At 42.3% G+C, this 14,989-nt stretch overlaps 1 protein-coding gene across 1 annotated transcript; it reads right to left on the bottom strand.

Moving 5' to 3' along the window:
- Positions 1–5,498: 5,498 nt before the first annotated feature.
- lacc1 (laccase (multicopper oxidoreductase) domain containing 1) lies at positions 5,499–13,580 on the bottom strand. The gene is made up of 5 exons (XM_061724395.1): positions 13,016–13,580; positions 8,292–8,470; positions 7,250–7,415; positions 6,916–7,141; positions 5,499–5,910 (listed from the first exon to the last, which is right to left on the bottom strand). Exons 1-5 carry the CDS (start codon positions 13,563–13,565, stop codon positions 5,700–5,702), a joined length of 1,332 nt encoding a protein of 443 aa, XP_061580379.1. The 5' UTR covers positions 13,566–13,580; the 3' UTR covers positions 5,499–5,699.
- Between the last annotated feature and the right edge of the window lie 1,409 nt (positions 13,581–14,989).

The raw sequence follows: 14,989 nt of genomic DNA, 5'->3' as shown, positions 1-14,989 counted from the left end.
CACAAGTTTACGTTGAACTGAATGATTTTATAGCTGTGAATACTTGATGTTGAGCATTCTCCTGAAGTGAAAGGACGGTTTTCTTCCTGTGACCGACACCGCAGGGGGATCTTTGCAGTTTGGTGATCTCTAGTGGCAGCTTGTGGCAATTGTTTAAAGTTTTATAAGCTTGAAGGATTTTTTTTTTTATGCAGAACATTTTAAATGCAAGTAAAAATGTGAAACTTTCAAGAGAGGCAGACTGCAGTGCAGAGATTGATTTAGTTTGTCAGCCTCCTCCTGAAAGGTCATTTAAGTTTAAAAAAAAAGAAGAAAAAAATTACCTCGTTTGCTCTGAGCAGATTTTACTGTCACATTCATGACGTCGTATTGAACGAAAATGTAGCCATTTATTTTGTTCAGTTGTGTTCTTTACACGACAGACATGTTTATGTCCAAGGTCCTTGTGTTTTTATTTCTTATTTATTTTCCGGGTGGGCGTTTTATTAAGTTCATAACACTAAGCACATTTAAGTAACTGCCAAGTTGCTGGAACAACAGTGCACATTCCTGTCACGTCTGTAAAATCGTGGAACCATCGGTTATTAAAGCTGAATCGCTGATTGAGTATTCGCCCTGAAAGTTTGAGGTTGAGCTGGTCAGCTCAAAGTTATTCAGACTTTCTTCCTGGATGCAGTGACGTTCAAACTTTCCCAGGGATGAAAGTTCCCTGCGGTACATCAGGATTTGTGTTTCCATGGCAGCAGTTGCAATGATCCCACTGGCATTTCAAAAGCACAGCATCCTCAGAATCCCTGCAAATCCATTTACCAATCATTAGTGAAATCTCTTCCCTGATCATTGGTCACCAGCTGTGAATAAAACGACTCTTTGCAGTCTGAGGTGGGACCACTGCCGCGTACTTGACCGGTCAGTGGTGTCCAAAGCTGTAAACCCCATCCTGACGTTCCTGGACCTCGACACACCTGAGCAACTAAAACCATCTCCTCAGGGCTAAATGTGGAAACATTGCCCATCAAGGGACATTGTGTACAGACAGACAGATTTGTTCGTGTGATGCAACTGCTGCTCTCCCTCATATTCACTCCCTAGCTCGTTTTCATCACTCTCATTCATCTGCACAAATCTGAACGGGAAGGAATTAATATGAATTTAAAAAAAAAACTAACAAAAAAGCACTAGATTTTTAACAAAGAAAACAGAGAAACTCCTTTTTGGATCTTTCCATTCAAGACATCAAGTTTACTTTGATGTCCAAATCAGAATAACTTTAATAGCAACGTTTTGGAAAATGTATGACGATATGACCTGAAGGTGCTTTTCCTGTTTTTATAGTAGATTACACTACACTTTCTAGGCTTTTCATTTGCACACATTGACGGGAAGCATGTAACTAGGGATGGGCAGTGTGGACTAAAATATTAATCACGATAATTTCTGGCATTTATCCCGATAACGATAAAAATGACGATAAAAAAAATACCAATTCAACTCCACCTTTTTAACTATAAATCTTTGTTTCTTTCAGGCTCATTTCCTTCCTTCCTTCCTTCCTTCCTTCCTTCCTTCCTTCCTTCCTTCCTTCCTTCCTTCCTTCCTTCCTTCCTTCCTTCCTTCCTTCCTTCCTTCCATCCTTCCTTCCTTCCTTCCTTCCTTCCTTCCTTCCTTCCTTCCTTCCTTCCTTCCTTCCTTCCTTCCTTCCTTCCTTCCTTCCTTCCTTCCTTCCTTCCTTCCTTCCTTCCTTCACGTACGTTGTGCGTCGATTTAACGCAGAACCATAAATCAGGGTTTACACAAAAACGTCATCAACGGAAATGTATCGTTTTTACCGCGAGATGACAAATTCTTACCGTGGGGGAATTTTTTTGACAGTATATCGTGAACGGTAAAATATTGCCCATTCCTACATGTAACTCAGAGTAACTCAGAGTAGTCCAGAGGACGGGGCAGCTGACGGACCGTGATCACGGGAGGAGCAGCCGTAAAACCGCGAGGATTAAAGTTCAAGTGCAGTTTGGCTTCAGCCTCCTGTAAATGATCAGACGGGGGTTTGAGGGCGCTGGCAGGAACGCAGCAGTGCAGGAACGCAGCGGTGCTCACTGCAATGAAACCTATTAGGAAACAACTTCAGGACCGTTTTATCTCCAGCAGTGACAGAAGCTTTCCTGTGTCTGAGGTTTTGTATTTTTGGTACGTTTGTGGTCAGTAATGATTGTTTTTAAAGTACAGCCCAGTTTGATGAGGAAGCCTTCATTTGAACACTTTTGTCAGCTCAGCTGGTGAATAATGTCTTGTGTCCACAAATTCAAAAATCAGTTTGTTAAATGAAGCATTAATGTTGGAAGCAGAGGGGGTGACGTCTGCTTCTTGTTTTTTTGTTGTTTTTTTTTATTGCGCGGTGGAGCGTTGTGTTGACGGTACTTTTCCAGACATGAATTACTGTTTATGTGCAATGTGACACTTGTTTTATTGCAATATGTGGCAACATGTTTAATGTTTTTCTGACTAAATAAGTGAACCTTTTGAGTGAGATTGCTTTGGTAAATGTTGTCTTGGAGGGGAGCTGCACTGAACTTGTATAATGGAGTTTCCAACTAAAATGCTGAGCGGTTTCAGTTACTGTCAGAGCTCCCAGTAACGTTGAAATGAACCTGCCACTTCCTAAAACCTCTTAAATCATGCAGTCAGACCGGCGCCTGGCTGGTCAAGACGGCTTTTTTAAAGTTTGTGCTTAGGCAGAATAGATAACTACAAAAAAAAATGCTCAAAAGACAAATTAACATCAATAGAGAGAAACAGTGACCAGAGACAGAGGAAAATGATGCGTTGAAATGAAGAGAAAAAGCAGCTCGGCTTCAATATTTCACCAAACAACTACACAAACATGACAAAGATGCAGAAAACGTGAATCTGAAACTACAGCAGAGATACACAAATATGAAAAACTACTGGAAAATGACGGCAGACATAAATGCAAGACAATTATGAGACGCATACAAAAATAAGAGCGTGTGGGTGGATAACACACAAACAATAATTGACCACAGAATAACACGAGCTTCAGAGATGCACATCAATAAAAAGAAAATGACTCAGCAAACGCAACCACGTCAGATGGTTAATGTGGTAAATGTAAAGAAAAAAACCTCGTATGATTGAGACTTTCTGTCGCTGGTCACTGCACAGCAACTATAATCAATAACTCCTCATTGCTGCTCCTGTCTCCTGTTCTTCAGTGCAGCTCCACGGGAAAACACTTAAAAAACAAATGAACATGCTAAATCTTTATCGAGCTTGATGTTTGCACCAAACGGGAGGAACTGGCCTTGACGTTGGACGTATTTCTGAAGCTGTGAGGGAACGAGGAGAAAAGATCCAGCGACACAGAGGAAGGGTTTTGCTTTAAATCTGTTGGAATGTGTGTTTTCCACAAAGCATGTCGTATGTTTCTCTCTGTTCTGTTCTGTCTGTCATTTATCTTGTCCAGAATCAGGACACCTTATGACTCATGTAGCGTACGGCTCTGTGTCAGTGCTGTTCTGTGCAGAAGATCCCACCTCGGTCAAGTTTGATTATTTTAGAAGAATTGGACTTCAAAGTGTTTTGAGTGACGTCTTGGTTGATGTTATAACTAACACTGCACTGAATTGTGAAAAAAAGAAAAAAACTATCAGATTTCATGATTTACTTTGAAATAAAGTCATGAAAGTCTGTATGAGTGAAATCCAGTTCCTGGAAACAAGATATCTCTCTGTATCTTGTTCTTTTATGCAGTGATGAAGCTGTTGAGAAACCTGCCGATCCCGTCAGAGACACTCGGCTCATCTACTTCTGTTATTTCTCTGAAAAGGGCTGCTTTTAAAGGCAAATCAAGACTTTTATCTTCTCCAAATAAATGCTGTTTGATCCTACAAACATCTGGTTTGGTCTTGTCTCATATAAAACACACGCGATGGGTTTGATTGAATACGTTTACTTTTGTAAGAGCAGCAAACATCCAGCAGAAACACCCGGCCTAAACTCTCATCAGTATCTTTACATAACCCAAAAGCACAGTTAAAAATGTACTTTAAAAAACTAATCTTAGTATACTTTGCTAAATTCTTCATGTTTAACGAGGAATTCATGCCATGTGTTTTTAAGTTTAGGGAGATTCTTAATTCATCAACATTTCCAAGACACACCAACTATTCAGATTTTTTTCTTTGGCAAAGTAAAAGCAGACAAAAGTTCATCACAACTGATTATTCTGTTCAACAGATTGATTTGCCAAAGATGTTTTTGTTGGATGCATTTCCTAACACAACCATTAAAAGAACGTCTCCTGACTTTATTCTACATATATATTCATTTTCCATTTTTAGTTTCTGTCTAAACCTCTGAAGAAAAGGATTTAGGGTAATATGCTTACATTTTCTTAGAAATCCTTCTTGTCTTCAGGTGTCATTTTAAACATGGTTTAAATTAGAAAGTCTAAATGTAAAAACAAAACGATGCAAGAAAAGAAAAGAACAATCTGTTTTGACTCCTTCCAAATCCTTCTCTGGGTTCAGTGGTGGTTTCTGGGAGGTGGTGACATCTCCACCTTACATTCTTCACGTGGGGAATTTTGGAGGAAGAGCTTTTTGCCTGTTAGAAAAAAACTTTTCTGTTTTCAGCAGCAAAGAAACCATTTCCAGATGAATGCTGATGGACAATTATTTGTTGCCAGATGTATCTAATACAAATAGAAACAGTCACAGTTTTGGCATCTTTCTTGATGCACAAACTTGATTCCCCTTCGCACCTATTCAATTCAAGTTTATTTATATAGCACAATTCACAAAAAACACAAGGTGATTCAAAGTGCTTTACATCCACATTAAAAGCAGCAAGACATAATTGTACAGTAAATAAAATTATGAAAAAAAAGAAGGTAAAATAATAATAAAAGCACAGGTTGCTAATTCAAGAGTACGCTTAAATAACAAAATAAAATGATAAGAAAAGAAGTAAAATAATAAAAAGTTGTTAAAAATAAGGGCAGTATAGCATCTATTACAACAGTAGTTGCCTCTAGATTCTTTTCAGAGACCCAAAACATGACATGTCAATAAACTTGCTGAGGGCTTGAGTTATAATCCTTTTCAGTATTTGGACCAACCGTTTCATTAAAGCCGTGTTTACAGTTTATTACGGGTCCATTGAATGTAAAACTAGGTTGACATAGTTCACATCTTGCCATCTGGGTGAGTTTTTTGTTTGTTTTTTCTACAAAATAGAAAAAGGAAGTATAAACATCCTCCAGGAGTGGTGACTACATTATTTCTTGCCAGGGGATGTAGAAAGTTAGGAGAGTCAGATGTGTGTTTGCTCCTTATTTAGTTCATGACATGTTGTGAGGAAACATCCCTGAGGTTAAAACCCAGATTCCAGGTCCAGTCGGCTGAGATGTGCAGGTTTTGTGAGGTTTTGGTTGAGAATATATTCTTGAGGTTGTTAACAGGACTCTTTCACCTTCCTGATGGAACAATAACGCCACAGTTGCACTTTTGTGAGCCTGGTCATCAGGCGTATCATCATTTAAGTCCGTTAGAGCTTATTTACCCACAATGTGGTACGTAAACAGAGGTTGTCCACTTCCTGCTGGATGAAGACAGATGTATTTGATGGTGCTGAAGATTTTCAGGAACTCTACACATGAACATAATGTCCCTGGATCAGCCCGTCTGGCTGGCTAGAGGTCCAGCGTGATCCTCTGTCCCCCGGATCCACAGGAAACCCACCTGGGTACCAAAGTTGAGTCCGTCTCTCACATGGGAGAAGAAATCTTTGGGGTGACATGACGTGCAGGGTGAGATGCAGGGTTGGTTTGTCACGGCATTGTCGTGGATGTGTTCTGGCAGGATGCCCCCTCTCTGGAGGAGAACTCTGGCATGGAGAAAGAAACATTTCCATCAGAACTAAAGGAGGAAACATGGATAAATGGAGAGCGTCTATAACAAATAGTCTGGAACTTTTGGAATTGGAAAAATTGGAACTATACAATCTCAGAACTCCACTCTGAACTTTTTAAAGCCCCTCTATGTAGCAATACCTGGTCTGACCACATGGGGGCACATCAGTGTTTTGAGGTGGTAAAAGAGCCACTGACAGTAGTTTGAGTAGACACAGTCTAGAGCAGTGGTTCTCAACCTTTTTTCAGTGATGTACCCCCTGTGAAATATTTTTTCAGCCAAGTACCCCCTAACCAGCGCAAAGCACTTTTGGTTGTAAAAAAAAGACCTAAAAAAGAGCACTGTGCCATCAGTAACTGATTTATTAAACATAAATATTGCTGCTACGCTTCAACCACGACTCCATCGTTGGTCCAGGTGATTGACAGGTTAGGTGGAACCATCCTGGTGTGGGAGATACTCTGGGGTTTTAGGATAATAAGTTGAATAGCCTACTCCTGAAGATAAAATTCATTTATGAATTTAGACTTATATTTTCCTCAATTATTTATGAAACATTTATTTTTAAAGGATTTTTGCATGGATGCTACTTTTTAAATATATGTATATTTTAAAATCTCATGTACCCCCTCTAGTGCTTTCATGTACCCCCAGGGGTACGTGTACCCCCATTTGAGAACCACTGGTCTAGTGTACCATTTAATATTACTTTGTTCAACTATAAGTGCGCTTCATCATGTCTCATGCCAGGGGTGGACACTTGTGATATGCTGCCCCCATGTGGTTAGACCTGGTATTGCTACATTGCTTGGCTTTATAACAAAGTTCACAATAACAAATATAGTTAATGTCTTTTAAAAGTTAATAGATTTGCAGATGATCCCAGTATTAAATTTCTTTGGTGTTCTCTCATGGTTCCAGCCTGTTCTGCACTTGTTTGTCCACGTTGTTCCACAGGGTTTTCCCCCCATGGTCGTACCTGTTGGCGAGGCGGATGTCGACGTGCGGCCTGGCCGACTCCGGATCAGGAACGCAGTCTGGGTGGATGGAGGTGAAGTCCAGCGCCTGCTCTCTGTCCAGGGTGAAGCAACACACCCCCACCGCCGGGCCCACCGCCACCACGATGTCGCTCAGCCGGCTGCCCAAGTCCGTCACCATGGCATTCACGGTCGCCATAGCAACCCCCATCACTGTCCCTTTCCAACCTGGAATTAAATCCTGCATGTTTTAATCCAGTTTTGATTGTTCAGGTCAAAAGCAAAGGAACAGAGGATGAAGTAAGGGTTGCTTCTTTTTTAAAACATATGGCTGACCTGCATGAGCGGCTCCGATAACCTTCCTCACTGGATCAGCAAACAGGATGGGCATGCAGTCGGCCCCCGGAGCGGCTAAAACAACCCCAGGCTGATCGGTCACCATGGCGTCGTAGCTTTCTGGCTCAGCTTTCCCCAAAACCCAGACGTCGCTGGCGTGGTTCACCTACAGGAAATATGTTTTAATGATGCACAAGTTCATGGCCTCGACTGTTATAAGCAGTACTGGAGTTGAGGGGGGATTAGGGGGGATGGCATCCCCCCCTGAAATAAAAACGGTCCAAATCATCCCCCCTGTAAAACTGCCATCCCCCCTTTCCATCCCTTATGTCATTTCATCAATGAATGTGGTATTACTGCTATTTCAACATTTAGAGTCATCACCAGAAAAATAACTTATTTGACAATTTTCACCTGTTTCAAGTAAATTTTCACTTGAAATAAGTAGAAAAATCTGCCAGTGGGACAAGATTTATCTTCTCATTACAAGCAAAAAAATCTTGTTCCACATGCAGATTTTTCTACTTATTTCAAGTGAAAATCTACTTGAAACAGGTGAAAATTGTTGTTTTTTGCAGTGATGAGTCTTGTTTTAAGTGTAATGAGATTTTTTTTACTAAAATGAGACATTTTAACTAGAAATAAGACAAATATTCTTGTTAAGATTTTGAGTTTTTGCAGTGATCCATTTTACTTATCCTGTGAAGGACAGAGTCATATTGATAAGTTCAGAAAAGTGTTTTTTATTGTTGTGTTTTGATGTATTTGATGTAAGCCCAGTGGATATTTAAAGCTTACAGAAGGCTGCATTTAACTGCTGCTATGTCATTCCTGCAGTATTTCTGCAGGTGTTTTGGTCACTGCTATTATTTGTAATATATTATATTATTTGTAATCAGCACAAATTATCTGTCCCCATATGATAGAATCCACCATCGCCCCTGATTTTTTTTTACAACTCGAGTACTGATTATAACACGTGTAAACTCTGTATAGCAATGTATAACTTGTACTGCGTTGGATTAGGATGATCGGTCAGTACCTTCACCAGACGGAGAGGGAGAGGGTGGAAGCCGGCGTGCAGGGCCAGGCGGCGTCTGTTCTCCATCACCACGGCCGGGGGATCCCTCCTCCTGCTGCTGCTGAACAGATTCAGGGAGGACAGGGTGGGGATGCAGGACACGCCGCCAGCTCGGGTGCTGAAGCCATGACCGAAGCAGTCTGAGACACAGAGACGCAGGGAAAAGATTAACAGAAAAATAATCTCACGTTGCCTCTAAAAGGCCGCCAGATTATGGAAATACACCTTCTCAAATCCAAATGATCATCAGCAGGTGTGAGCACTTCTGTAAATATGTTTTTGTCCGTTTGTTGCTCTACAGCGTTCAAGCTTTAGGAAAGAAAGATGCCACCAAAGCTGTTAACGCAGCAGTTATTCACATTCATGAACATGTTCCCTGAAGTGGACACACCAGCAAGTTCAAGGTCAGACTGTGCCATGTTCAGAGAAACTGCCCAAAAATGGAAGAGTTACATTAAAATCTGCAGACTTCCGAGTGCTTGACGGTAACGGAACGGTACGGTACAAAAAAGTAAACTAATGTGGTTATTTGGAAGGTTTGCCAAATGAACGCGTCATCCATGGGTGCAGATCCCGGGGGGGACGGGGGGGACATGTCCCCCCCAATTTCTGAAAAACATGAATTGTCCCCCCCAATAAAAATACCCTAAATTATTCAAAATTGAACAAATGTATTTTCAGACTTAAAGGTTGAATATGTAGAATATTTATTAAAAATATATTTCTAAAAAAATAATACATCCACGGTGCGTTTTGAGGTGTACAGAATGAAAGTATTGCTACTCCATACATTTTTTTTTTTAGTCTGAATTAATATTTTTAAAATGTTTGACGGGCTCAACAATGACTTTTTGTCAACGTTCTGTTTACATTCGTACCTGCCCGTAGCCAACATGTGGCTCACTTCTCCGCTGTTTTCCTGCCTCCTCCTGGTCGTATGCGTCTGTTTTCAACGAAGCCTTTTCAATAATCAATTGGTGGATCAGCGACAGGCTGTGTAGTATTTTTTGGCGAGCCATTACCAATTTGTGGCATGGTATGAGTTTCATATTGGCAAAAAATTTAAAATTAAAATCACGTTGGTGTCCCCCCCAATCCTGACATCGGATCTGCACCCCTGGCGTCATCCATCTAAAAAAGGCTTCCAGCAGCACCAGTCGAGATTGCAGAGTTGCATCTGGACAAACAGCATGACTCCTGAAACAATGTGTTTAGGACGGATCGGTTAAGTGGAGATATTTTGCCATAATGCGCCAAACTATGTTTGGCAAAATCCAAACAGCATATCAGTGCTCAGGGTGATGATCTGGGATTGTTTTCCAGTCAAAGGACCTGAGCACCTTGAGATCACTGATCTGCCTCCGAACTCCTCCGTAACCAAACTACTGCACCAAACACCAACCACGCTGAGTCAGCGTTCAGCTTTGATGCTCCTTTTTATTTACCGAGGCATTTCAGTCATCCACCAGAATGAACTATAACCTTTATTTCTTGCATCTCGTTTGTTTTACTCTTTTTAAATTGTGTCTTAATTTCGGCTTTTAAACTATTTAACTTTTTAATGAACTTTTTAAAGATCTTTTTATGTAAAAGTACTTTGAATTGTCTTGTACATGAAATAAGCTATATCAATAAACTTGCCTGGCCTGGCCTTGCCCCTGAGAGAATTAAAGTGTTGCAAAACCCAAAAGTCCAGAGTTCAACCAGAAGGGGGCTGCACGTGCAGAAACACTCAGACTCCAACAAACATGGACGCTAGAATTCCTGAGACTGATAACTATATAAGAAAAGGATTAAAGCTACCGCTGCTGAAGACGTTCCCACACGCTGCTGTATCACGGGAGTACTTACTTCTACACACACCACTCCCACGTTGGAGTTCACACTTGTTTATCCTAAAACTATCTGCCTGTTCTTAAGACTTGTAGGGACCAGGCCATTTTTCAGAAAAAAAGAAATCGTATTTATTTATTTTTGTCCTGAGAAGTAAAAGGAAGTTTACGTTATTTTGCATAACTATAATTAATATTGATACTGCCACTTGTCTCTGTTCAAAACACCATTAAAACGTATATTCATAGTGTGTTCAGAGGATTCTATTTAATTTTTATTTGATCTTATCAGCACTTTGTTAGCAGATGCCTTCTCTCCACAGTGTGTGATGGCAGCGGTAATGTTATAGGAAATATATATTATGACATTTTCCCAGAGATTACACAATTTCCTGAGCTCTTGGCGAAATATCTGTGACATGTTAAGGTCACGATGCCACAGAGACGATACGAAACCACACTTTTCCACCTCGTCATCGCTCATCTGTTTAGGGCAGCTTAGAGGGGGTGGACACTTGATCTCACACTAAACATTTAGTCCTTGGGGTGTAGCCGGTGTCAGAACGGTGCAAAAGCTTTGTGGTGCCTACAGTACGTCTGAGGTGCATCGAGGGACGGGTTTGCATTAGCGAGTTTCTGCAGAACTTTTATAGACTCTAAACCCCTGGCTTGAGTCTTCGTTAGCAGGAATGGTGCTGATTAGGTGCACTCTGTGCAGGAACTCGTGTTTTCAGCCGTCTCGACGTCCCCTGGAGTTTCTGTTGCACAACATTAAATTGAACAGAAACGTGTCAACCATTTCACTTCCTTCACTGCTGATGTTTGGCCTCTATATACGTTTTCTTAATTGGAGGTTAGGAAATAGCAAAAAGTTGTGTGTTACCACTAGGAAGTGGCATGGAGTGGTGGTTTTCTGAGTCAGGGTGTCTGTCACTGAGACGGACAGGCTGAGAGGACCAAAGGCTGGCCCTGTTACAGCTCCGGCCTCAGGTCTGACCCCGGACCATTGCTAGTGCAAACCCACCTGCAGAGGGAAGTTGGATAAGTCTGTTCTGATTTGGGTCTGTGATGTCACAGTTCCCGACAGATCTAAACTCACTGATGAGAAGGTTTTTACGGTGGCCGACAAGGGCCAAACGCACTGCAACGGCCTAATGCGTCTCAGTTAAGGAAAACGGCTTCAAGTACAGAAACGATTCAAATTCACAAACTCAAAACGAGGTACAAAAAGAGGAACGTGGTGCAAATGAAAAAACGTGCTGCAAAAAACAAAGACAAATGCAGCATCATCAAACGCGCTACAAATAGAGAAACGATGCAAAGCACAAAACCATATAAAACAAGAAACCATCTTCAAAAGAAAAACGCTTCATAACCGGTCACTACAACCGGAAGTGCTCCAAACCTGCAGGGGGCGCTCTCTGCGTAACAGCTCAATGGACAGACACACACAGTGTTTACATCCATGGTTTAAAGGAGCTTGAGGCAGCATTGAGGCAAGTTTTATGATAAAAATTCGTATACGTTTTAAGTTTTCTAGTAATAATGTCAGATGAAGCGTTCCAAACCAAAAAGAATGAGCCCTCTAGTGTATCTCTCCGTTGCCTTGAACAGGCTGTGCGCTGCAAAATGTGCTGCAATTCCGGGCCGGAATTTCCCGCGCTGTCCTGCGGATGTGACGTCACATGACGCTGCATGCGCGTTCTCCCCGTTCTCCTGTGCCGGCTTCACTGTTGGCTTCACCACCAACGGCCGTCGTGGTGAAGGGTGGCGCTAGAGAGTCTCATTTCTTAAAAGGAGCCTCAAGCTCCTTTAATCATACGGGAACGGTAATGTGATTTTTATCTGACTATATCGTCTGCGTATCGTATACGATCGTATACGATGTTTATATCACTGTACATTACAAGACGTTTCTTTATTATATTTTAACGTTACACCAGACGATACAAGGCTGCATACATCCCGCTGTCCATTGAGCTGCTCCATCGGTGCTGAACCCTGCAGGTTCAGCACCGGCTACATTTCCTGAGGAAGGAGCGCCTGAACACACAGCTACCGTTCCACCGTTCCACGTCCTGCTGTGACAGTGTGGCACTCCAGCTGCACTGAAGCAGACAGGAAGAGGCTGCAGAGGGGGGCAAACACTCCTCTGCCCTCTCTCATCAACACCCACCCCGGTTTCCACTTCTTTCTGCCTTCTGGCAGGAGCTTCAGGTATGGACCAGAACAAACTGACTCAGGGACAGATTCTTCTGAAAGAATCACCAATTAACCTACTATGCATGTTTTTGGACTGTGGGAGGAAACCCACACAAGCACGGGGAGAACATGCAAACTCCACACAGAAAGGCCCTGCTGGGCCTGGGAGTTGAACCGGGAACCTTCTTGTTGTGAGGCAACAGTGTTAACCACTAAGCCACCGTGCTATATATAAAAAACATTGAAAAACACACACTAAAACCCTAAAACAAAGAGTACAAAACAATTAGTAAAACCATGACACTCCGAATAATGACAAACAACATAAAATAATTATAGCACACAAACACCTTAGCTCACAAAAAAGCACATAAACACAAACAGGTATACAAACAATAAACCCTATACTAGATTATGACAGCATGTTTGATTATCCAGTAACCACTGTTTTATGTTTTTAGAGAAGGAATAAAGAGATGTGATGTTCCTTAGTTCTATGGGTATAATGTTCCAGGTATGAGCTGCTCGATAGGAAAAGGCTGACTGCCCAAAGGCACTTTTTCTATGTGCAGTTTAACAATCTCCTCTGGTGGCAGCTCTGGTAGATGAGTTTTGAGTTTGCTTAATTGATGGACTGTTGATGAAACTGACCTGGGATGAGAGCGGAGGTCAGAACTCTCATGTCTCCTCCCAGGGCAGGCAGCTGCTGCACCAGCGCAGACACGTCCTCCTGCACGGATCCTGCAGGTGAGTCTGGGTGGGCGTGGCCTCCGCAGCTGGGACAGGTAGACTTGTCCTCCAGGACCTCGGTGTAGTCAAAGGTGTAAACAGCTGTGAAGAGCAGCTGCTGGTACCGGGCCAGCTGCCCCCGGCCCCGCGGGCTGGTCACCACCCTGACCCGGCTCAGCTGCAGCTGGTCCAGCCGCAGCTTCAGCCCGTACAGAGCCCGGGCCGGGGAGCGCTGCTCCAGCACGATCACCGGGGTCTGGTCCGGGAGGAAGCTCCGCTGCTCCGGGTCAGCCGTCAGCAGGAAGACGTGCAGGTCCGAGTCCTGCAGCAGCAGCAGCTGGTCCTCATGAGGGCAGCCGTGGAGCAGGTCCAGCAGCACGGCCATGGCGCACGGAGCAGTGATCGTGGACCCGGGCTGACACGGAGCTGACACGGAGCTGCAGACTGGTGGACCCGGGCTGACACGGAGCATGCTTTACTTCCTGCGCCGCTGGCTCCGCCCACACTGGAAATTCCTCTCACGCGGAGGAAATTCATATCTGAGTGGTTTCCTCCTGTCCTGCTGACTGCTGCTCTGCTGGGGGTGCAGAGTTCAGTGCACAGAGACCTCCCTGCAGGGCCGGTTCTAGAAAATGATGACTAGGGCTGCATCTCAGATCAGAGGGGGGGCACATGCCTGGCACGTTATTCAACACTAAATTATGCATTTTCCCATAATTTCAAGCGGAATGATTCTAGCAAAACAAGAATATTTAAAGTGTATTTCAAATGCTTTATTGCAGCAATATTACTGCAGACCAAAGAAAATGCTACATTTAGTCTGGGCTACCTCACCCATCAGACAATGTAGCAACAGATTTTTTTTACCCTGAAAATAAAACATAAAAATTCAAAGTAATTTTATCTATACAGCTCAAAACCATCACTAAACATGACAGTCATTTCAAGTGGAATGATACCAGTCAAACAATAATATTTAAAGTGTCTTTCAAGTGCATCTTTGCAGTAATATCGCTGCAGAACAAAGAAAATGCTACATTTAACGTGTTAACGGTGCAGCAGAGAGCAGCGTCTTGATGGTGCAGGTAACGCAGATGAGTGATGTACACTAAAGCCTGAATTATTATGGTTATGGTGTAACGCACAACCATAAATCAGCCTTAACGCGCGCGCACTTGTCAGTTTTCTTTTCGTCTTTTCAACTGAGCATGCAAACACATAAACTGAGGGTGCAATGCTTATGCTCCCTCGTAGAACCGGGCCTGGGGGGGGGAATCGATATTGTAATATATTGTTGCGCTCTCTGTCGCAATAAATAATCGATAAATTGACGGCAAATATCAATATTTTATTACAACACATATTATGGATTTACGCGGTTGTCACCGCACTGTTCATGCACTTCAATTTGTCCAGCTGTACAGTGATTACATTTACAAGACTAGCAGGCAGTGAGGAACTATGCAAAATTAAGTTGCTTACTGACTTTTCAGTATTAGAAACAAAGCAGTGCACTGTCCTGGTTTATATAAAACATGTTATTAATGTTCATGCACTTTAATTTGTCCAGCTGTTCAGTGTTTACATTTACAAACCTAGGAAGCAGTGAGGCACTACACAAATAAACATCAGAATGAAAATCACAGTTGATACAATCATAATTAAATGAAAAAGTAATACATAAATGGAGAAATACATAAGTAAACATCAGATTATCACCGACTGTCCCCTGTTTAAAGAGACTGCAGCTGCTTTCATACTTTCATACACACAAGCAGGATGGAAATACATCACAGTTCAGAATCAGAATCAGAATCAGAAAGAAGTTTATTGCCGAGTAGTTTTTTAACAAACACAAGGAATTTGTTGTGGTGATTTGGTACAATACAAAATGAA

This window comes from Cololabis saira, chromosome 6 (genome assembly GCF_033807715.1).
Source record: "Cololabis saira isolate AMF1-May2022 chromosome 6, fColSai1.1, whole genome shotgun sequence".
NCBI lineage: Eukaryota > Metazoa > Chordata > Actinopteri > Beloniformes > Belonidae > Cololabis > Cololabis saira.
This window is presented reverse-complemented; position numbering and strand designations above follow the sequence as displayed.